At 37.6% G+C, this 25,913-nt stretch overlaps 1 protein-coding gene across 3 annotated transcripts in view; it reads left to right on the top strand.

Moving 5' to 3' along the window:
- Positions 1-249: 249 nt before the first annotated feature.
- The window catches only part of LOC131035407 (protein MODIFIED TRANSPORT TO THE VACUOLE 1), a 39,247-nt gene continuing 13,583 nt past the window's right edge, over positions 250-25,913 (top strand). For all 3 annotated transcript variants that reach the window (XM_059214135.1, XM_057967107.2, XM_057967108.2), the window contains exons 1-3: positions 250-840; positions 2,681-3,439; positions 24,844-25,002. In XM_059214135.1, coding sequence (XP_059070118.1) covers positions 634-840; positions 2,681-3,439; positions 24,844-25,002 — 1,125 coding nt within the window. In that variant the 5' untranslated portion in view covers positions 250-633. The remainder of the gene's footprint in view (positions 841-2,680; positions 3,440-24,843; positions 25,003-25,913) is intronic.

Raw genomic sequence — 25,913 nt, forward strand, 5'->3', positions numbered from 1 at the left:
TCAAAATCTACATTGTTAGGAAGGCGAAAACAATACAAGATCCTCGAACTTGTCTATCGTATACATTCCTATCGTCCACTCCTAAATAACGTCGCCACGAATAAAACGTGAGGTTATATTACTTCTCCCCACTAATTAAAATCCCTTTTATTGAATGACAATTAATTTGACCCCAAGTCTCTTAAAAATAAAAAGGAAAAAAATATATTGAATTCTTCCTATGAATAAGATAATTTGTCTATCACATGCTCCAGAAGCTCCATGTGACCTGCCGCGGGAGCCAGCCATATGACCGTGAAATCCCCGATTTTCTGATGTCCTCGCGTTTCCAGACATTTGCCTGCAGCAGGAGACTGCCACACACTTTAGGCTGTTAATCGGCAAAATCTCCTTCAGTCTTATTAGAACCTCGAAATTTGCCATTCGACAGCTGCTATTTTGATGTGTTTTTATCATTCAAGATTGTTATGAATTAATCTGGGCACTTTCAGACATTTGGCTTGGATTGTGACAAGTATTGAGTCACAGATCGAGTGAATTGAACCCAAAATTTTGTCGGCTAATTGGATAATTTCCTTGTTATGTTTATTGTGGGGTTTAATTGGAGATAAGGAATTGAGGAGCGGATTAGGCATGGAGTCGAGCAGGAGGGCTGTGGAAGCGTACTGGAGGTCGCGTATGATCGACAATGCCACTGCAGATGACGATAAAATTACCCCCATTTATAAGATGGATGAGATTTGCGAGACGCTTCGCTCCAGTCCATTCGCAATTGTCAAGGAGATGTCCGATTTTGTTCTCAAACGCCTCGATCACAAAAGCCCTCGGGTCAAGCAAAAGGTGCGTTTTTATTTTTATTTTTCGAAAAATAAATTTTGCCTTTGGTTTGGAATTACGGTGAGAATTTGGTGAGCGTATGGCAAAATATATAGGGTTTGAATATTTGCTTCGGTTCGAGATTCTTATCAATTTGTCTGGTTTCTGCCTGTTTTTGTTGATACGTTTCCTTTGGAGGTTGGGGGAGGTGGACAGGGGACTCAATTCAGATTTGATTTCTTAGATTCATATCAAAACTTGAAATCTTGGAATTATAACAAACCCTAGAAAGATGGTATAGATTTGAATATTGTAATTATAGAGATGCCGGTTTTTTATTGCTGAATTCGCCGCGTTGGTTGAATTTCAACTTATATGACTCAACCCGGGGGAATCCTCGTAGCCAGATTGACCTGCGACATACCGCGTTAGCTCTACCGAATTTCTCTGACGGGTCTAGCATTAGCTTATTACATTTTTACCTTGATATGGATTCAGTAGACAGACCGGAGACATAACATGCTATGCAGTTAGATTCAAAAACATTTAATAAACCTATTAATGTCACCAGACACATGAACTTAGCTGTTTTGGATGGAGTAACTTTTCTGGGGATTTGAACATAAGTCTCTGCTGTGGAAGCTTCAATGTTTCAGTACATGCCTTTCAACCTTTGTTGCACACGTAATGACAGTATTCCTTATTTTAGATGTGCCGTTCAGCTATGTGGTTTTGGGAGAGACTGAATCAGTAGCCGTTCCTTTAAGCAATTGAATGAGTACTTTTTCTTTAGGCGATTGGAGTTTTCAGATTGCAACATTTTTGGGAATCAGTTTTTGGGACCAACTACTTACAGTGTTTAATACCCAAGCCACATATTCAACATTTCTCATTAGTAATCATTCCTTCGACAATCCATCTCTCATTAGCAGCGATTCCTTCAATGAGCAATCTCTAAGTGTTTAATATTTTATAAAATTCTGTTAACTGAAATTGCTGACATCGAGAATTTTGGAGGGTTTCTGTTTCTTTTATTGCTACAACATTATGATGGAAAGAGTTCCCAACAGCATATTAGGATAAACTTCTGTGCTGCAAGATTGACAATTATATAATAGCATCATATACAGCGTGAACACATGAAATTTCTATGCAAGTCATCCTTCTTTGTGGGCAAGTAAAGTTTAATCAATTAAATGAAAGCATCCACAACCAAATCTGCTCGTATTATCAGTTGCCTGCAAAAGATACTAATGCTCACTTCTTGCTACAAGGCAATTGAAATTTGAAATAAGTGCTTTTACAAAGTTCTAGTTTTCTTTTGGCGTGGGTTTACATTTCTAACTCAAATTATGCAAGTTCTCAAAATTTTATTAAAAATGTGGCAAATTGGTTAACCCTCGTATCTACTTCGTTAAGATGCAAGAGAATAATACACTTTCAATCGAGAATAATAGTTTTGACTTTAAAGCCTTTTATGAGTGGTAATTACTTTCTTCAAAATTCACATGAGATTTGCAACTAGACTTGTTTTGATTTGGCCTGCATTATTACGATTGTGTTGATATGAGAAGCATATCCAGTGGGGTTTGAACTTGGGTTGACATCCTCATGACGATTTCTCCATCTGAAAACAAAACTTTGGCTCCGTATACACGGTAACTTTTTTGTTTTCTCGCTGTTGCAGACCATTAGACCATTGACTGGAGGAGTTTTCTGCATTAATAAAAGTGGATACATTTTGGCAACAAACTTATATTTTAAATTAAAGCGTGGATAAAGATTTATGATTCATTACATCATCATTATCTTTTTATCAGGAACTCTAATTGTTGCCTTCTGTGCTAACTGTATCTGCTTGCAGGCTTTGAGGCTTATCAAATATTCAGTAGCAAAGGCTGGAGTAGAATTCCGAAGAGAAATGCAACGGCATTCAGGAGTTATACGTCAGATGTTTCATTACAGAGGTGAGCCAGATGCTCTTAGAGGTGATGCGTTGAATAAGGCTGTCCGTGATACTGCCCATGAAGTGGTAGCAGCCATATTTGCTGCGGAGGAAAAGCAAAATGCTTCAGAGGATGTCAACAAACGAATTCAAGGGTTTGGTAATACTAATTTTGAAATGCCATTGGATGATAGAAAGTCATTTCTTAGTGAAGTTGTTGAATTGGGAAGTGCATCTATTAGACAGGGTCTGAACATGATTGGTGGACAGTCAAATAATAATTATTTTGATGCAAAAGGAAACCCAGCTGGAAGTTACAGAGGGCCTAGCCTAAGAAAGTCACTTACATCAGAAAGAGATACTTCATCAAAGCACCAAAGAGATGGACCATGGACAGAGTCTCCCTATTCTTTGGGTTCTTCTGAGATCAGAGATGTGCCACCAAATCAAGATTATAGGGTTTCTTCTTCAGATGTAAGCAATGAAAAACTTGGTCCCAGTCAAGCAAGAGGAAGCGGTCGAGAAGAGAGGCTTTTAGATTCTATCACAACTGTTGGGGGTGTGCGTCTCCAGCCCAGTCGTGAAGCTATTCAGAGATTTCTCTCAGAGGCCTCAAAATTAGATTGTAACATTTTGAGCCAAGCCATAAATTCAAAACTTCATTCAAATGTGTGGCAGGTACTATCTCATTGGACCAATTTTCTGATGTCAACTTTTTTGAATATCTGCTTCATTTAATCCTCCTGATTACTCATGCCACTAAATTATATTTATTTTGTTTTGGTTGGCGATTTTACATTGCATCTATCATAAGATACAAGAATTGAGTTTAATGACATGCAAGAAAACCATAAATATTGGTCCAGTATTTCTTAATGCAAAACCTAAGAAGAAAACTTCATACTCAACCGTGCAAATGGGGAAAGAAATGTTATGCGATAGTTACAGTATGGTGATTTACACAACTGTGTGATCTTAATTGATCATTTCATTGGGAGCTTTACAATCCCGTTCACATCCATGCTAAGTCACAGTATTTGCTGTTTTTTCCTGTAAATTCAAAACTCGGCAAACTTCCCACACCCAAAAATGGCCCTAAATTTATACAGAATGTTAAGGAACTATTAAAAAAATTCCTCAAAACTGCGTTCAAATTTGAACAGAATGTCAAGTTTTTGTTTTTTTGAAAAAATAAGCTATTTATATTTTCTGAGGTTACTGGGTGTGATTTACTAGTGTTTGATCATGCTGGGCACTGAGTGTCAATGCTGTGCTGTCAAATTCATTGCATTTTTCTGTTGACTGCTTTATCTTTTTTCTAAATAACCGGTTTGGGTTCGGGTTCAGGCTTGAGGGTTCGGTTTGCAGGTTCGGGCAAAAGTTTTTTTGGGGTTGAGTTTGTTTTGGGTTAATCAAGACAAAAACATATAAAAAAAAAAATATATACATATTTGCAGCACTGATTAAGTTCAAAATACACCACCATACTAATAGTCAAATAAAATAGCAAAATACATCACCATATTAATAGTCAAATATTAGTCAACATCAACTGTCATGAGTAAATTTTGAAAATTATAATGTCTAGTTTCAACAATCAGTCATCATTGATCAAATATCATATGGCTTATGAAAAATATTATCATCCTCCATTTTACATGATCATCCTCCATTTTACATGATCTATATTGTGGTAAATTAGAAGAACCACAAATGATGCCATTGGCATTGACATTAGCACCCTCATGCTCACTAGGTAGTTCATAGTAATCATCAACATCAAGTACAGCAAGGTGGGAAATGGAAGTATCCAACTCAATAGGTGTTGTCTCGATAACCCACTTTGTTGTCTCCCCTTCTTTGTAGGCACTTTCTTTGTGTGTAAGGAGCCACAAGTTTGAACACACAAACACTAAGTCCTGCGCCTTTTTTGGGTGTAGTCTATTGCACTTTATTGAGTGGATGAAGGAATATGTGCTCCAATTCCTCTTAGATAAAGATGAACTAGCAACCTATCAAGACAAAATTAGAGAGTTAAGAGTTACAAGATTTAAATTTAAAGATAAATTTAAAATATAAATAAAACTTAAAAGCTGAAAGTTTTTTTTATAAGACTTGCTTGCGATAAAAATTTGATTGCAAGAGGTTGTAGGTGTTAGAATAATAATTCTTTATACTGTTAATGGTCAAGTTAGGTTGGTAGACATCTTAAATGTCTACAGTTGTAGGTAGTAGGTGACTTCATTAATATCTATAGTATTTTGTCAAATCTATAAATTGTAATCTTTCTTTCAGTAATAGATAACTAATTATTTTACCAGTTCTTTCCTGAACATGGTATTAGAGCTAGGGTAAGGGAATTTTTTGAAAATTCTATTCGATATAATATTTTCAAAATTTTTCACAAACCCATTTTTTAGGGTTTTTTGTGCCTAGCCCTGCATGGCTTTTTCCACGACCTGCAACTCGTGTGATCCTTCTTTAGAGCCCACACGATTTCATCTTTTTGTGCCTGTTTTTTGTCTACCCGCACGAAATCGCGTTTGTTCTGCAACCCCCGACAACCATTTTTTTGGGCATTTTCATGTGATTTTTTGGTTTTTAGGTGGCGTTTTTTTTTAAATTTTTTTTTTGCTGACACGATTTAAAAATCGCGATTGTCCCTGTGTCACGATCTGAGTCCTTAGATCTTGTGGCGACGGGACTCCGTTTTTTCAGCGGGAATATTTTCCTTACCAACGTCTGTTTTTTGCCCGCGATTCTATTTTTTGGCGACGTGATTTCACGACCTCCATGATTTTTCCTAAGGTTTTTGGTGCGATTTTCGTTTTTTACACGACGGTAGATCTATTATTTTTTTCGTGACTTGTGAATTTTTTTTTGGCGACGAGGGTTTTATGCGATTTTTCTCAGCTCTTGCCCAATTGCCTAGGGTTTATTTTTGAACCCTCTGATTTTTTTTCTGCGCTTAGGGCTTTTGCAACTTTGCCTAGGGTTTTGACCCTTTGTTTCAAGGCAGATTTTTTTTTCAATTGCAGATTCGTGGTGGGTTTTTCGAAACCTCAACTAGGTCACTGTTAAAATTTTCCAGGGTTTTCGAATTTTTTTTTGGCCTCAAAAACCTTGCTAGGGTTCTTCGAATCCGACTTGCAGAATTTTTAAAAACCCTCTGTTTTCATTTGTTGGTTTTCGTGCATTGGAATTCGTGCCTTCACTAGTTCGACTTTGGGGTACATGATGGCATCTTTGACAAATATCATGCTTGAAAGTAGCCAGAAGTTCAACGAGAGGAATTACAACACCTAGAAGCAGCGCATGCTTACGATTTTTGAATATCGATGTCATGATGCAGTTGTTCCTGGCACGTCTTCACGTCCAACTACTGTCGGAAAAGGTCAGGACAAATGGGATGAGCGCAACTGGGAAGCAGTCATGCTCATTAAACTCTTTGTCACCGATGAATAGAAACCTCAGGTACCATCCGGAAAAACTGCTAAAAAGATATGGGATCATTTGAAGAGTCTCCATGAAACCTTTGACAAGAGCAGAGCATTCTTTCTGAAGAACATGCTCTTTTGGATTATGTTGGACGAGAGGACACCTTTGCAGGATCACTTGACAAAGATCAAGGACATTCGTGATCAACTTGAGGCGATTGGTCGCACAATGGAGGAAGAGGACATGGTCGTCATCAGTTTGAAGAGTTTGCCCAAATCTTATGAGCATTTCATTGAAACGCTGAATATCACTTCCACCAATGTCGATTTGAATTTTTCTGATCTTTGTAACAAGCTTTTATAGCAAGATCGGTGGCGACGACAGTTTGGAAGCAATACCAGTTCCACCTCCATCGAGCAAGCGTTCTCTGCCAAATCTTCTGCTAAGAACAAAGGGAAGGTTCAATCTTCTCAGCCGAAAGGCTCTGGTTCTTCTCAGGACAAGAAGAAGAAGAAGAACGTTCAGTGCAATTATTGTCATAAGTTTGGTCACATGAAGGCCGAGTGTCGAATTCGATTGGCTTCTGAACAAAAGAAGCAGGGAGGGTCTCAACAGAAAGCAAATGTTGCAGAGCACTCTGAGCAGAAAGAATATGCATTCTATGCTTTTATGGCCAAGAGAACAACAAATCTAGTACACTCTTCTGCCTGGTATATTGATTCAGGGGCTTCGCGACATTTTACTCATCGTCGGGATTGGTTCACAAAATTTGAACCATTCTTGGATTTAGTCATCTTTGAAGGAGGAGAAGAGTACACAGTTGCTGGTTAGGGCACTGTCTAGATTCACTCGGGAGGTAGAAATTTAATTTTTCTTGATGTCTACTACGTTCCAGGCATGGAACATAATCTCCTCTTCGTCAGTCAGATCATGAGGCATTCTCCTCAATTAGATGTTATCTTTAGTTTGTTCACCTGCAACATTGTTGATAGGGAGACTCGTACTACAATTGCTATGGGACTTGAGGATCATGGTTTGTATAGACTTGTGGATTCCGGCGATTCTCAGGAGCACGCTCTGGTTGCTAGGAGTACATCCATCAGAATGTAGATTTTAAACCCCAGGTATGTTAATCAGATTTAGATAATTAATTATGCCCTAGTTTGTAATCAGATTTATAGTATTTTATTAGACCAACATAAATTAAATATGCCCTAGATTGTAATCAGATTTGCAGTATTTAACCAGGCAACATAAATCAGAAATAAAACAGTAGACAACAAGCATACCTTGGGAAAACCTCTAATGAGGAAAAACCCAGCATGAAAGACCCACAGGTCAGATTATATATTCTCCTCTTAAAATGCACAATTACAATACTTAGCTCTTCTATCAGATCTGATCTATTTGTGTAGCAGATCTGCTCTTTCCATGTCCTTCAAGTTGCACAACACCACCTGGGTCATCTTGCACAAATTCGCATAAGTCTGGATGAATTCGCCTTCTTCCTTATTAATTTGCACTTGATGAGTAGAGCTGTTTTCTCATTCGCATGTATCAAGAAATGAAAATGAATGTATGTTGACTTGCAAATTGTCACTTATTTATATACATCTTTTACTCCTTGAAATGCAAGTCGGCCTCCTTGGGTTTTTGGCGCCAATAATTAAATGGTGTGTATTTTGCATAGCGTGGTTTTTGTTTGTGCATAAGATAGGGTCACGTTACCCTAGGATAGGACCCGGTTCTAAGGGGGGTTCGGATGTTGCCTTAAGGCAATCCGAACCCATATAATCCTAGTTACAATCAACACTCCCTCTTAACTAGGGAGGAGGAGAATACATAATCTGAACCTTTAAGTTCCATCCAGCACACAAGCATAGAATGGATCTAGCACACAAGCATAGAATGGATCTAGCACACAAGCATAGAATTACATCTTCCACCTAGCACACAAGCATAGGATGGTTCTAGCACACAAGCATAGAAAGTGTAATACACCACTGGGTCTTTACATTATTACAATTATCCATCTAGCACACAAGCATAGATTGGATGTAATTCATTCTTGCACACAAGCAAAGAATGATTCAAAGTGCTACAAATAGTCACTGAGATTGAAGCTCCCTCTCAATCAGGGTTCCGTTTTCCATGACACCAAGTCTATCTCTGAAGTACTCGAACTTCACTTTGGATAAAGGTTTGGTGAGGATGTTAGCAATCTGTTCATCTGTGCTAATGTACTTTAGATGAATGGCGCCTCTTTGCACCATATCCCGAATGTAATGATAGTGTGTTTCCACATGTTTGGACTGATCATGAAATACAGGATTTACTGACATCTTTATACAACTTTGATTATCACAATGAATGGTGGTAGGATCATTGGCTTGACCAAATAATCCAACAAGGAGCTTACGAAGCCACACTGCTTCTTTGGATGCAACAGATGCGACAATGTACTCAGCTTCTGTAGTGCTTAATGCTACGGAAGATTGCTTTCTACATGCCCAAGAGATCACTGTGGAGCCCAAGTTGAAGCAGATGCCTGAAGTGCTTTTCCTGTCCTTGACACTTCCTGCCCAATCTGAATCTGAATAGCCTAATAGAATATTAAAATAATGTTAATTTTAGTATTAATGCTCAATAGTGTATATTCTATTTTGGTTAGATCGTCTTCGATCTTCTCAGCAGTTTCTTATTAGAAACTTGCTATTCTTGTAAATATTCTTGTATTATTTATGAGCGTCTTGCTCATTCTGTTAATTCAATCAATTCTTTGAAATCCATTGCGTGTCTTGCACTGTTTTATGGTATCAGAGCCTGAATAAAGAATTTGTGAATTCTTTTCTGAGATTTTTCGGGCCTCTTAGTTTCGCTGCAGATTTTCGAAAAAATTGTGTTCAAAAGTCTGTTTTGGATTGTGTTTATGCCGTGTAATGGGATTCTTCCTGTTCGAGTCTGTCTAGCGAGGGTTTTCGGCATTTTTCGGCGCGGTACAGACCCGCCATTTTTTCTGCAACCTGCAACTTGGTCAAACCCGCGTTTTTTGACTTTCGGCTAGGGTTTTGACCCTCCAGATTCAGTCGAAATTTTTTTCTGAGTACAGATTCGTGGTGGGTTTTTCGAGATCTCAACTGGGTCGTCGTCAGAATTTTCTGGGTGCCTCGATTTTTGAGCCAACGGATCCAAATTCCGACAGCAGATTCTTTCTGGGTTTTTCACAAGGATTTCTGGGTTGTCTTCAGATTTTTCTGGGTCAGCCAGGAATTTTTTTTTGGGAAACGTGCAAATGGCTTCTCTCACCAACCTGATGTTAGAAGGCAGTCAATGCTTTAATGGCCACAATTACAACATCTGGAAACAACGTATGTTGACCATTTTTTAATATAGGCGTCTTGACCAGCTTGTTTTGGGAAAAGAGCTCAGTCTTGGTACACCTGGTGCAGATCAAGATAAGTTTGATGAACGCAATCGGGAGGCAGTTATGCTTCTCAAACTCTCAGTGACTGATGATCAGTTATCGCAGATTCCTTCCGGCAAGACAACTTCTGACATCTGGAAGCATCTGAAGGAATTGCATGAGACATCCGACAAGAGCCGAGCATTCTTTCTAAAGAATCAGCTGTTCTCCATTATGATGGACGAACGTATGTCCTTACAGGAACATCTCACGAGGATTAAGGACATTCGAGATCAGCTCGAAGCTATTGGTCGGACTATGGAGGAAGAAGACATGGTAGTAATCACTTTGAAAAGTCTTCCGAAATTGTATGAACACTTCATTGAGACCCTCAATATTACTTCCACTAATGTTGATCTGAAGTTTTCAGAATTGTGCACCAAACTTCTACAACAGGATCGCTGGAAACAACAGTTTGGTAGTGGTACTACATCAGCCTCCTCGGAAAATGCCTTCACAGCTCAATCCTTTCAGAAGGATAAAGGCAAATTTCAGTCCTCTCAGTCTTCTCAACAGAAAGGTTCTTCTCAGATAAGGATGGAGCTAAGAAGAAGAATGTGCAGTGCAATTATTGTCACAAGTACGGCCATATGAAGAAAGATTGCCGTCAGAGGCTCGCTTCTGAACAAAAGAAGCAGGGAGGGTCACACCAGAAGGCGCATGTTGCTGAACATTCCGAGTAGAAGGAGTCTGCCTTTTATGCCCTTATGGCTAAGAGGTCTTCAGATCATGCCAGGTCTTCTGCTTGGTACATCGACTCTGGTGCATCACGTCACTTTTTTCATCGGCGTGACTGGTTTACAGACTTCTCTCCTTTCAGTGATTCCCTTGTATTTGGCGGAGGTGAGGAGTATACAGTTGTTGGCAGAGGCGCTGTTCAGATACAGTCTGGTGGTAGGACTCTCCTTTTTCTGAATGTGTACTATGTTCCTGGAATGGAACTTAATCTGCTCTCTGTCAGCCAGATTATGAGAAATTCTCCTCAACTAGATGTGGTGTTCAGTGCTCACAAGTGCTCCATCATTGATCGGGAGACTCGTCTTACTGTTGCTGTTGGTCTAGAGGATCATGGCCTATATAGGCTTCTTGACACTGGTGATTCTCCTGAAGTGGCTCTGGCAGCTCGTGTTTCTCCTCTCAGCACTTTGTGGCATCAGAGATATGGACATCTCAACATTCAGTATCTCTCTCAGCTATCTCGGGAGGGACTTGTTTCAGGGTTACCTGATATTCAGACTCAGCATCTTGGAGTATGTGGCGCCTGTCAAGCTGGCAAACAGCATCGGACTTCATTCACACATGGAAAGTCTTGGCGCGCATCTAAGGTACTTCAATTACTTCATGCTGATATTTGTGGTCCTATGAATACATCTTCTGTTACTGGTTGCAAATACTTTTTGCTTATTGTAGATGATTTTAGTAGAAAGATGTGGGTGTACTTTCTTAAACATAAATCAGATGTATTTAGTATCTTTCAGAAGTTTAAGTCCTTTGTTGAAAAAGAGTCTGGACATAGTATCATTACTCTTAGGACAGATAACGGGGGGGAATTTTGTTCTTCTGCATTCTCCAACTTCTATGATACCCATGGCATCAAACGCCAATTGACTACACCCTACACTCCTCAGCAAAACAGTGTTGTCGAGCGTCGCAATCGTACGGTTGTTGAGATGGCTCGCTCTATGTTACAACACAGGAGTGTTCCGAATAAGTATTGGGCTGAAGCAGTGTTTACTGCTGTCTACCTACTTAACCGTTCTCCTACTCAGGCTGTTAAGGGGAAGACTCCAGAAGAGGTCTGGTCTGGTCGGAAGTCGAAGATCAGCCACCTGAAGGTTTTTGGCTCTGTTGCCTATGTTTGGATTCCAGATGCTAAGCGCTCCAAGTTGGATTCCAAAAGTCAGAAACTCATGATGACAGGATACAGTGATCACCATAAGGCCTACAGACTGATAGATATAGACACTGAACGTCTTATCTTCAGTCGTGATGTTGTATTTGATGAAGACAAAGGATTTTTTCAGTCCCCTTCCTCTGAGCAGAGTTCTGAGGATCAACCTCACAGTGTTCTTATTCCATTAGGTTCGCCTGATGGGAGGGATGATGCAGAATCTATTTTCGATGATGCACTACCTGAGTTCCCTCCGGAGAACAATCCTCCTCCTGCTCCTGATCCCGAGCCTCTTCCAGCTCCTCCAGATGTTCGCACTTCTACTCTCCGGCCTAAATGGTGGGCCAAGACCATTGGTTATGAGCGTCTTGCTCATTCTGTTAATTCAATCAATTCTTTGAAATCCATTGCGTGTCTCGCACTGTTTTATAGCCTTTCAAGAGGATTGGGGTATTAAGTGAATACTTCAGCCCATAACCAATCGTGCCACGTAGGTATCTTAGAATGTGCTTGGCAGCAACCAGGTGAACATGTTTAGGTGAGCTCATGAACTGACTGAGAGCATTCACAGCATAACAGATATCTGGCCTAGTATTGACTAGGTACATCAGGGAGCCAATCAACTGCCTGTACTCAGAAGGATCTGCAAAATCAGAGTTAGCTACAGAAACACTTAACTTCTTTAAGTTAGATTCCATAGGAGTACGCATAGGTTTACAATCTATCATTCTAAATCTTTTCAAAATATCAATAGTGTATTTTCCCTGACTTAGAAAGATCTCATTAGCTCTTTGCCATACTTCTAACTCTAGGAAGTAATGCATTAGACCTAAATCCTTCATTTCAAATTCTGAGGCTAATTCCTTTTTACATCTCATGATTAATTTATTTTCACCCGTGAGGAATAAATCATCTACATACAAAACTAAAATAAGCATCTCATCATTATAAACTTTCAAGTAAATGTTAGCATCAACATCATTCTTGGAAAACCCTAAACTTAGTAAGTACTTATCAATTCTTTCATACCAAGCGCGAGGAGCCTGTTTGAGCCCATATAAGGCTTTCTTCAACCTGCAAACATGAGAATCTCTTTTATGGATTACATAGCCTTCTGGTTGCTCAATATAGACTTCCTCCTCAATGACACCATTAAGGAAGGCTGTCTTAACGTCCATTTGATACAGCTGCCAACCTTTGGCTACAGCAATAGCTATTATAGACCTAATAGAGGTATATCTAGCAACAGGGGCAAAGGTTTCTTCATAATCTATTCCTTCCTTTTGAGAAAAACCTCGTGCTACAAACCTAGCTTTATATTTTTCAATACTACCATCAGCATTATGTTTAATTTTAAACAACCATTTAGAGGAAACGACAGACTTACCTTTGGGTTTGGGTACAATGTCCCAGACATCATTCTTGATGATAGACCCATACTCTTCATCCATGGCTAATTTCCAAGCATGATGGGACATAGCTTCTCCGATATTGTGGGGTTCAGACTCAATTATATTGCACATCACAGAAATGTAGTTGGCGTGATTTTGGAAACTCTTGCTATTTCTGAAGGTTCCTTTGGGAGTAGCAAACCCTTCAACATCTTGAATCATATTTCTAACCCAAAGTGGTCTCTTCTTGCAGACCACAATATCCTGAGGTATATCAATAGATTGCATGGGTTCTGATGAGTCATTCTGAACTTCCTGATCTGGAAGATCAGTAGACTCCACCTGTAACTCAGGGTTAGCATCAACAATTGAATCTTGTTTTTCCATCATATCATCATTGTTGATTAATGAGCCTTTAGATCTTTTGAAAGCAATATCTTCTTCAAAAGTTACATCTCTACTTACCTCAACATACCTTTGACCTGAAATGTAGATCCTGAAGGCTTTGGAAGATTCGCTCTATCCTACTAGGATGCCTTTCTTTCCAGATGGATCCAGCTTGGTTCATTTTTCTTTAGGCACATGAACATACACAGGGCTTCCGAATATCCTTAGGTGACTGATGTCTGGTTTGATTCCTGAAAAGGCTTCTTCAGGTGTCACATCCTTTAGGACTCGATAAGGACATCTATTCTGAATATAAACTGCGGTTTTGGATGCTTCTGCCCATAGAAAAGGTTGCAAGTCCTGATCATGTATCATGGCTCTTGCAGCTTCAACAATGGTCCTGTTCTTTCTTTCAGCAATTCCATTTTGCTGAGGGTTGTAGGGAACACAGAACTCCCTCTTAATTCCTGCTTTAACACAAAAATCATAGAAGCTACCTGAGGTGTATTCACCTCCATTGTCAGACCTCAAACATTTAATTCAATTTCCTGTAGTATTTTCAACTAAGGCTTTGAATTCTTTAAATCTGTTTAGGACTTCTTCAGACTCTTTAGTTTTAAGAAAATAGATCCATGTTTTCCTAGAGAAATCATCTATGAAGATAACATAATATAGGAAACCGCTAGGAGATGCTACTGACATAGGACCACATAAATCTGAATGAATAAGCTCTAACCTTTCTTTAGCCCTTGTATACTGATAATCAAGGGGTGCTCAAACTAGCCAAAAATCTAGTCTTCCATGAACGTACCAAGCATGTTGAGCTTCATTGTCATTACATCTGCAAGTTGGTAGAAGACGAATCGGTTCAATTGTAGTATGTTCCGACAACGGATCAGACTGCGGATATTCTCACCAAGTCTCTAAGCCCAGATAAGTTTGTAAAATTTAGGGGGCAACGTGGTGTTTTTGATAAATTGACCATTAAGGGAGGGTGTTACAATAATAATTTTGTATACTGTTAATGGTCAAGTTAGGTTGTTAGACATCTTAAATGTCTACAGTTGTAGGTAGTAGGTGACTTCATTAATATCCACAGTATTATGTCAATTCTATAAATTGTAATCTTTCTTTCAGTATTAGATAACTAATTATTTTACCAGTTCTTTCCTGAATAGTAGGTGCTTGTATGATTCTCCATGGAAGTACCACCAAGTATGAGCATCAAACATATACTTGTCCTCAAGAGCATAAAAACCACAATCATTTGTGCTTGCAAAACCCATGAACTCTACCCTAATTGCATCCCGCATGTCATGATCACCAAAGAGTCTATGAAGTGCTGCTTCGTACCCTTGGGCAACTTCAAGATCTCTATATGGGGAACTCTTGTGCCAACACAAAGGAGCTTAGAACTATAATATTTGTGACACAATGCAAAGGCAAGAAGATGCAACAAAGTGGATTTTGTTCCATTTCTCTACCATGATTTGGTATAGTTGTTTGAAGAATTTTCTTCAGGATCTTGCTTTTTTGCATTTATGACGACTTTCATCTTCTCAATCATTGAATTGATGCCATCATATACCTCACCCAAACAAAGCCTATCCATGTTAGTATAATGGATCATGCTCAATATGGGCTTAGTGAAATTGAGGAGATATTCAGCATGATCCCACCAAATGTCATTTAGGATCATTTGCGTAACCTTTTCTACCCTTGTAGTGCTGGATTGCCTCCATACGGACCAATTTGGGCTGATTACCATGTTAGATAGTGCCTTACGAACCCTTAGAAGTTGTCTCAACACAATTGTGTTGGAGGCAAAACGGATCTCTGCAACCTATTTCAAAATAAAAATAAAAATAAAAGAAACTAAATTTATAAAAATCTAAATTAAAATAAAATTATAAAGTTTACTGAAGTAAAACATATTTATTATTTAATTTCCTTCTGCACTCGAGAATGTTCTAAATATGCCTTGTGACATATGGTGGTTTCTAATGAACATTTGGATCCTTTTGGCCTCAATAAACACTTGCTTGATCCATTCGATTTTTCGGCCAATTTGCATTAGGTTGAGGGAGTGGTCAGCAAAAGGTGTCCAAAACATGTGTTCATTCTCAACGAATAACCCAACAGCCCTATAGTTTTTGGCGTTGTTTGTTATAGATTGCACAACATTTTGAGGGCCCACTCCCTCAATGGCTTGTCAAAAAATGTTAGCAATATATTCACCATTCTTCATCTCTCCTTCACAATCCATTGCTTTCAAAAACATCATCCCTTTAGGGGACATTGCAATAACATTGATCCATGGGTGATTTTTTGCATCTTTCCATACATTAGATACAATGGACACCCCTATTTTGACCCATGAATCCTTTATGGGCTTCAAGGAGCCCTCTACATATTTCACCTCTTTTTCCCATAAGGTAGTACGCATCTTCTCTTAACCTAGGCCCTTGAACCCCTTTGGAGCCTCATTAATTGATTTCACCATTTTTTGCCAATATGGTGAGAAACAACATTGAATGCCAAACCATTTGCATAGACACATCTAGCTATGTCTTGATCAGCAATCTGTCTAGACTCATTGTGAAATGCCGTTTTCAACATTCCCTTTGATCTATTATGTGTAGAGGTCACAAATTGTTCTTCAAGTATGGACAAAAATGAATGGCCCTCTATAGGTTTAAGATGAGAAAGTGATGGAGGAGCCTTCATCCCTCTTGATCTTTTCTTAGTCTTTAGCAAAGGATGAGTAACAACTTTTTTCCCTGCTGTTTGGTCTACTTTTGCTTGCTCTTCAATAAATGCTAAGACTTGTTCCTCTAGAAGAAGGCCTTTAACTTATGGGCTGGGTGCAACGAGACAAAATTTGATGCGTTGGTTAGGGATAAAAGCACAAATGGGCTTTTACTCAGCTGCATGAGCTCAACTATTTTGCTTTGCAATGACCACAAGTCCAAATGTAACCTCTGCTGCCGGGAAGTTGTTTTACCATTTCAACATAGTGTGGGTTTGTTTTGAAGCAGGGTTGGCACCCAAAGCTAGAAACAATTGTCATTTTAATACCTATGACAACAAATTAAATAAACAACACATCCAAAACAAACCAAAAAGAAAAAATTTCAAAACAAAACAAAAGAGTTCATTTGTAAAAAATTGTAAGGATAAAAAAACAAAAAATTAAAAAAACCTTCCTCTTTTGAAGAAATCTTCCTCTACGATCTCTTTGACAACAAACTAACACTTGCAAATGCGTAGGAATAGCACAACAACCAACTTGGAGCATTCAATGATCAAATCTTGAACTCTATTTGTGCAATGGCAAGCAAAAAAATGAGTTTGGCAATGGGGCAAAATATTTTTGTTTTTTGTTCACAATAACAAAAATGAGATAGGTTTTTCCTTTTAGATGTTTTCTATGGCAAAATTTAGGGTTGGGAGGGGGGGTGGATTCAGCTTTTTGCATTAAAAAATGAGTTAAAAAAAGTAAAAAAAAATTAACTTTTTGGGAAATTCGCCAGACAGCATTCTGGGGACAAAATTTGTTCCAGGTTTGGTAGGGCTGAACCCACACGTTGTGATTGGTACCCTGCCCGGACCCACAGCGAACTGGCCCAGGAACTCGGATTGGCTTTGAACTGGATTGGGACTTGGGTCTGATTCTGGGCGAAATGGTAACTGTATTTTTTCTTCCTCCTGTGTGTATTTTGTGTCTCTTTTAAACTTTTTATTGTTGTAAAAAACATAATCTTTATTAATAGTTAAAAATTTAAATAGATTTTGATCTTTTATTAATAAACTTTTATTTGTTCTTGTTTTATTATATATTTTTTAACTAAAAGGAAGCTGGGTAATGGACTCAAGACCCACAAAAAAATGGCATTCAGCATCAGATTCAAATAGCCCAGTGGCTTGTATGGATCTCAATAAAAGAGCATTATCAAACTTAAATGCCTTAACATGTTGGAAAATTCTTCCTATTAATCTTGGAAGATCTCAAATTCATTTGATGGGTTGTCAACCGTTGCAATTGATTCATCTTCTTTTTTAAATTGGCACATTTATGCTCTAAAGGTGGCAGTGAATGCAAACTGCAATCAAGAATAGAAACTGTTTGTTGCTTTGTTTTAACCCTTGTATTATGAATGACTCTAGAAGGTGTCTTCATACCCATTGCTGAATTTCTTTTAAGACCACTCCCTATTACTGGATTAGAATCCATGCGACCCACTTTTTTATCTATAAAAACACACATCTTCCCTTTTGACAGTGACCCACAACACTGCCAACCAAAGCATGCGAAAAAGATGTATCTCTTCCACCTGTATCTGAGAAAACATGCAGAGGTTCCTTTTGCACAAATCCTTCTTAATCTCCTTCGAAGCTTCATTTATCTTTCTAGGATGAATAATAAAATGTTAAGGTTATACCCCTTTTCACCAAGTAGCTTGAGAAGAGGGCTTCTTCAAAAGATCCTGGGAAAAAAATAGTATTCTTCTTAGGGCATGAGAAGCTGAATGTTCATAAACAAACGGAAGCAACAGCGAAGGGGATTCACACAATGCAATTTTTGAATCCAAGAACGGCCATTTTTAAAAAAAATACTTCTTTAGGCAATTGTTTCTTCAAATCCATTTCAACACAAATTTGAGTATGGGAATGTGTATTTCAGTTAACTTTGTATTTCATTTAATTTTTTTTATATTGTATTGTATTTCATATACTTTTATAAGTTTTATATATTGTGTTTTTTTTATAGAAATTATAATTTAAACATTTTGTGCTATTTGATTTTTATTTTCTGGATATGTGAGTTCAGGGATCTGGCCTCTCTCCCATAATATTAACTTTGAAATAAAGAACATTGCTAGTTGATTGTTTACATAAGCTGGGATCAACACAATATTAACAATTAAACACCTGCCCAACATAGACAAAACTAGTTACATTACATGACACAAGAAGCAGTGAGCTAAACAAGAGACTAAAATTGGTGGGCTGATCAATCTTTAGATCCTTAACTTGTAGAAGAGTCCTGCCTTTTTTGTGTTTGAAGATCTAAGTTCCATTTGCAATGGTTCAACCTTCTTGATTAATAATCACTCTTGGATTTCATTTCAATTTATTCAATATCTAAATATGTCTGAGACGTGTTGCCCGATGAGCATTTCTAATGGCTAAACAATGAACCTTCCCAATATTGCAAGGATAAATATTAAATATGGAAGTCTAACCTAAAGGAAAATAGAAGAAAAGGAATCCGTTTAGGGGTCAAAGGTTGGAGACCAAGATTCGTAGTAAAGATAATGTCATGCCCCCGCAAATAAATACAGCAGATCACAGATTTTATAAGGTGAAATCCCAGCATCTAACAAATACAATTGCAGCCTCTTTTAATATTAAACCTGGGTGATAGAAAGTAATAGGAGGCTGACGAAATTCAAGGAAATCAAACAAATAATTAATAGGAATTTATTCTAAGAAGGCCAACCTTATAAATAATCCTAGGTGATGAAATTAATGGGAATTGATAAAGGGCTGACCCAGAGGGCCAACTGAAGTTTATTGCAAATTGAGCAACTAAATAAGGGGGCCAACCAAGCGAAATAATCACTAGCGCGTGGTTAACAAACAACCTTATATAGAGTTGCACCCCTTGTGAATTGAAGGGTTGTGACTCCTACACCTAGAGGGATATAAAAAGGAGATGGAATTAATGGAGAAGGCTTCGAATGATCAAATTAAGAAAATCTGATTCTGAGTATAATTCAAGAAAGAGCAGCAATATATATTATTTAGAAAAGTGATTGGTATGCCACATGATTGTATCTATTATTTATTTATTCATGAATCTGTTAGGAAGCTTTAATTTATTTATTCAATTGACTTGCCAATCCATCAAGAATTATAAGATTAGTAATTATTTATCTGATTCCCATCAAGCAATCATATCTGGAATCAATGTAAAACGTTTGGTAGGGAGATGCAGCAGTATTGCTTCCCTCATTAAGTACTCCACCCCAAATTGGATTGCTTGTGGGCCAAGGGGTCAAAGGACTCAAAGACTCATTCCGTGCCCTTGGGTTTGGTTGAGGAGGACAGTCTTCTGACGCCCTATTATGCTTTCCCATTGCATTTGTAATATGGTTGGCTGATGGAAATAAGCTATGAAATGGATCCATATGAATTTAGGATATTTTGCTTTCAATAGGGATTATTTATGATCATAATGCTTGGTGTTATTTACTATTCTCTCTAAGTTTAACTGCAATCTAAGTCACAGGATACGGCGATTTTCATGGATGAGGTTCAAATTTAATCGAATTTCAAACTTCTATAAAAAAAATCGAATTTAATCAAATTTAATTGAATTTCCTCTATAAAGCACTGCTATCTGCCTCTAAACACAACTCAGCTGGTCGTGGGTATTCTTTGTATATGTTTTGTATCTATTGGGTCATGGGTGTCTGCAACTGCTGGGTCGCCCTTGGATTTTCTCCAACAAGGGTTGCTATTCTGATAATTTATTAGAAGTATACATATATTTAAAAATAAACAAAATTATAGAAGGCAAATTTTATCCGAATTTTTTTTCGAATTTTTCCCTTGTCGAATTTCATCCGAATTTCATGGCTGTCGAATTCGAATTCGAACCTTGTGACTTAGACTGCAATTATGTAATTTATTTATATAATACTATTCTTAAATAAATTGTATTGTTGGAATTGTTATTTTGGGCAAAAATGAGGTATATCCCCAAAAGGGGACATTACAGATAATCATTCCTTAATTCTGAGGGATCAACTATAGAACTCCTCAACAGATGAGAGTTGAGGAGATGGAGAAAGGCATAACAGATGAGGTGTTGCTTGTAAGACACAGATAGAAGTTTTTCAAGATTAGGCATGGAACAGTTCTTGTAAATATGCAAGCAGTAAAGATAGAATTAGAAACAATTAAATCAGATACCTGCATTTGATAAATGGCAGGAATATTGCTATCAATATAACTGTTTTAAAAGAAAAAAGTAAAAAGAAAAAGATTGCCTTGTTTGGACGTGGGTTTCCTTGGCATCCCTGTGATAGTTGAGGGACACCCGGGTGCTACTTGGTAGTCACGGGCATTTGGGAGCTTCTCCGCTTCACCCTGCAGAGGGGGATGCTATTAGGATGTCCCCATCTTGAGTTGAAATTGGGGGTAGTAGTGGAATGTTTCACCCCACCCCAACATCCCAGAGATGTCACCGTTTTGGAACAACCCATTTTTGATGAATGGATGGCTCCCATGGAAAAGTGGTGATACCTTAATTGGGTCCCTGCCAGAAGATTTTCCAATGTGAGCCTCAAAAGCAGCAGACCTCTTCTTAACTCCTCACTGGGCCACAGACAATGGGATAGGGTCACATCATTATCATCATTATTGAGGAGATTGTAACACAGTTCAAGTGTGACAGTTCCGCCTGGAAACCTTGACACTTCTGTCGATTAAAATGGAAATAGGAATCGTTGCAACTCTGATAGCTCCACTGCATCCAAAATGTTCTTATGCACTGCTCAGGTGATTGTGCAAAACAGATTTTAGTATTTTACTACAGCCAATATTGGGAATTTATGAAACATCCTCGTTGAGTTCACTGGATTGTTTCTTTTCATTCCACTGTTGATGATGAGCCTAGGAAGCTACTATATGCATCTCTTTTTGCCAATTCAATTATAACCTGATCACACATTTATAGCAAACAGCAAAGATCCACTTTTCCTTACAAGGAGTGAATGCATCATTTCCTTACAACTCAGTTACTGGTCCTTGTTTGGGAATGGCTATGGGTTTAGGGTTCAAGTATTCTGGCATGGCATTTCTTTGCCCAGCCCCTCCTCCCCCAAAGTATGGGTATGGGTTTAATTATCTATATATATATATATATATTGTTGGTGTAAATAATTATTCATCTTGGATATTATTACACTTAAGTTTACTTAGGAAATGCATTTCATAGTAGTTTGGGTATGAGACACTTGGGTGTTTGTGCCACATTGGGATAGTGTGTGTAGGAGAAATTCCACCTTTTATGGCGTGATCTTGTTGTTACACTCCACATTCAGTGGGTGATCGACCTCATGTGGACTATTATATTATTTCTCCTACCTACCCACACCTACTTCCTACCTACCCTTGTTTCTTATTGAGCCACATGTCATGTTTGTGTGCTCACATATCCCTAGCCTTGCCTATATAAGCAAGCTCATCTACATTGTATGTAATTAATTATTATTGATCATTTTCTATTGATGAGAATACAGTTTATTCTTGTCCTATATTGTGTCTCTATTTTGTACATTTCATTGAGCTCTTGATCTTGGCAAAATCTCACATATATAATTATGAATACTTTTATTCTAGCGAGAGAGAGAGAGAGAGAGAGAGAGAGAGAGAGAGAGAGAGTAAGTATTTATTTTTAGTATACATATATGTATTAAAAATATATAATTTTTTTTATTTTGCAAAATATGTAATACATATCTCTTTTGAAAAATATAAACATAATATATAATAATAATTCACATATTTACCCAATTAGAGTCAAATTAATATAATGTATATTCAGGATCAAACTTATTCAAATAAATAATAATTTAACGAAACTATATATATTCTGGAATAATATATATTTGGGATCAAACTTATGAAATATCTTTAAAGGTTAATCCAAAAATTTGTGGACAAAGTAACACAGAAAATCAAGCTACAGAAAATATAAATCATTCACCAAGGCAAATCATTTATGAAAGTGAGCTACAGAAAATCATGACAGAATCACACAGAAAATTTTGATGGAATCACACAAAATCCATAGAGAATGTGGTGGACAACCCCATACCTGTTCATGAACCATATTTACCCAGTTGTCTGGTCTTTCTGTCGAACTGAGTAACATAGCTTTACAAGGTGAAGACAATGCTTATTAGAATAATATGTTTAATATTTATGGTCAATTATGTAATTTATTGTAAATATTAGTTAGTTTCTATTTTACGATTGTTTCTTTTTAGAAACATTCGTTTTGTAACTCTTTAAATGATCTCTGTTAATGTGATAGCGTTGGTCGGTATCCTTCAGGGCCGACATAGACAACTAAATTGTCTAATTGGCCTAATCGGCCTTAGACAATTTATTTAGACCGATTTGCTTATATTCATTAATATGCCGACTTCATATTGAACTGATCTTGTTAACAAATAATGATTAAGACGTGTTAATTAAGAAGTGTCTTTTGGGATTGAATCGGTTCTAATAAAGACGTGTTAAATATAAATATAATCAATCCCTATCTAAAGGTCGTGTTGATTAATAAGAAGCCGACTCTTGATCAAGTCGTGTTGGTTGATCAAGACGTGACTGATATAATGATCTATTCTCTCCATCACCTTTAGCAATCAAGTAGCAAGCAGATCGTGTTCTCTCCATAAGTATCGAATCATTCATACAAGCAGACTGAATTATCTTGCCTTCAGAAGATTCACATTTCTCCTTCAGCGATTCATATTCTAGCAAAGTGTGTATATCTCCATATAGATTATCTTCAGCAGTTCGAGATATCCTACAGCAGGTAGCAAGCAGATCATGTTCTCTCCATAAGTATCGAATCATTCATACAAGCAGATTGAATTATCTTGCCTTCAGAAGATTCACATTTCTCCTTCAGCGATTCATATTCTAGCAAAGTGTGTATATCTCCATATAGATTATCTTCAGCAGTTCGAGATATCCTACAGCAGTTCGTTGACATTCATCTACAGCAGATAGAAGACTATCTACAGCTGTTTGAGAACCAACTAAGGAAGATCAATTGTATAAACAGATCGTATATTCTCTATAGTGAATTGTTGCCATCCATATATATAGCTTCAAGTGTGAAGCAAAATCATTGTAAAGTCACTTGACATAATTGAGATAATAAAATCATACTTCATTGCTGGGTTTTTCAGCTTCAAGAGGAAGGTTTTCCTAGGGTACTCACTGTGCAATTGTGTTTAATTATTATTTATTTAATCTGATCACTAAAACTTAACACTTTTGATCATTCATTTAATTCCATAGTTCCATGGGGTTTGGGGATGGGGAAATGTGTTTCAGGGACGGGGGTACTTGGGGCCTAAGTTTGGAAATGCTGGGGGGACGGTGGTGGGGGATGGTGGGGGAGCGATGCTGACATAATACATATAGTACTTGAAAAATTAGTTTTAAAAATATGTATATGTATAACTGTATAAGGAATAAGTAAACACAGTGCAATGATTGCAATGAACTTTGAACAATAAGTTATAACTTATAAGTAGAAACTAGAAAGATTGTGTTGGAGTATCTTAAAAGGATCCAACCCTAAAGATAGTAAAAGCTCTAATTAACTTACCCCTATTATTTCAGCTTAAGGTATAGAAATGATAGCATAAATCTTTTTCAATTTTGTCGTCATGAAATACATCTTTATATGCGTAATGACCCCTCTAGACGATCTTTTATTTTTTAACAAGCATAAGAACCATGCAAACTAAAACAATGCTTATCTCTGCTATTAAGTACTGATAACGATTACAAGCTGATACAAATGTTGGTACAAGGCAGCACATTGAAAAGACATTTTCTAGATTGCCCAAATTGCATGAAACTAGCATCCAATGGAAAACAATAAATGAAAATACCTTGAAAAGGTAGCTGAAATGATCACTATAGGTCCGGAATACACATTTTGGTTTAAATTACTGTATACAACAATGCAGGTCTGATACAACTGGAAAATATGTTGCAGGTTTGAAACATCGCCATTGTAGGTCCAAACGACCCCTTAAACCCTCCTAAAACTCACTCTATGCAACCATGTTTGCCCCCAAACAATGCCAAACAGCCTGAGATAGACTCAACAATACCAATCAGTATTAAAAAATTGCAAGTTAGTTTGCAAGTCCCCTCCAAGGTTGAGGGACGTCTGGGAGTCTTGGGGACGTCTGGGAGTCCCCTTTGGCATTTCTAACACAAGAAACTTCTGGGAAATGTCCCCTTGGTGAGGAAATGTCTCAGAGATGGCGGAGGAAACGTCTCGGAGATGGCGGAGGAAACTTGGTGGCGGTGGAGGGACGTTCTCTAGGAGTCCCCACGTTTCGGGGACATCCCCGTCTCGCAAAAGCCTACATTTTCAGGGGGGGGCACGTCCCCTGGGAACACTGTTTAATGCATTCATTATTTTTCCCAATTACTTGCGTAATAATGCTTATATTCAACAAACAATTGAGTGAAGATTTTTCAATATAATCTATCAAGGTATTGGCATGAATTACCTTATAACCAATTGATTTTTAACCTTATATTGAAATATGTTTTGTATATAATTTACTTTGGTGCTAGTCTTATTAGATTTCTATTAAATGTTAGACGATAAAAAGTTTTGCTGCTTTTTATTTGCTCATGAACATTTGACTTAAGCCATTTCTATATGATTGTACAGGTACGGTTGAAAGTTATGTGTGTTCTGGAGTCAATGTTACGCCAACAAAGAGAAGATACCTCCTTTGAGACCGTGACATTGTTTTTTCAAGAAAACAAGGATGCAGTAGTTGCTTGTTTAGAATCCCCACAAGCATCTTTAAGAGAGAAGGCAAATCGGGTATGCACTTTGGTATTCATTGCTTATAATTAATTTTCAATAAGAAGGCACATTGGTAGATTTTACTGTGAATACAATAACATATGTTTTCTTTCTTATGATCATTTTTATGTGGTTTGTTGCTATAACTTTTCAAGCTATAATTTTTCATAGCAATTGCGATATACCATTAGCTAGTGACATTGGAGAGCAGGTTTGGAATAACTCTCAATTCCCCAAATTTAGAACCCAAGATACAAATACTGTGGATTGAGTGACTCAAATATCATGGTACAAATCTTCCTATGAATAATTTTCAGAATAGAGAAATTAAATTTCTATTTAGTTGCACTGGCAATAGTTTTCCATTGAAAGGCGACACATTTTCTAACAGACAACATTTTGGTACTAGCATGGCACAGTTTATCCTGTAAAACATGGGGACATGTACCCTATGTTTTAGAGGCCTTCCCACCTTTCATATCATTGGAGATCACTAAGGTGCTTAAGAAATGTTTCCATGTCCATCATCTAATCTTCTCGAACCCTAAATCCAGTTGGGTCCTGTTCTTGTTTGTAGGCATCCCACACATCATTGGGGGATGCTGAATCATCCCCAGGATGAACTGAGGCATGCCCAGGCACCCCTCGTCTCAGCCAAACTAAAAACATGAAAAATCATAGGGTAGGGGAAACATTCCAAAGTCCAAACCATAAAACATGAAACAAATTAATTTTGCAAAAGAGGAAAATAGAAAGAGTAAAGTTATAACAAAGGAGAAATAAACATGCAAGGGATCACTTTCACAGTAGATTTGGAGAAATACTTAGCTGATTTCTTGTTTCGCAACTTTAATGGCTCTTATTGAATTCACGGATGCAATGTCTCCTACTAGGAGGCTGTCAATTTCCCAATAATCAACACCCATTAC

This window comes from Cryptomeria japonica, chromosome 2 (assembly GCF_030272615.1).
Source record: "Cryptomeria japonica chromosome 2, Sugi_1.0, whole genome shotgun sequence".
In the NCBI taxonomy this organism is placed as follows: Eukaryota; Viridiplantae; Streptophyta; class Pinopsida; order Cupressales; family Cupressaceae; genus Cryptomeria; species Cryptomeria japonica.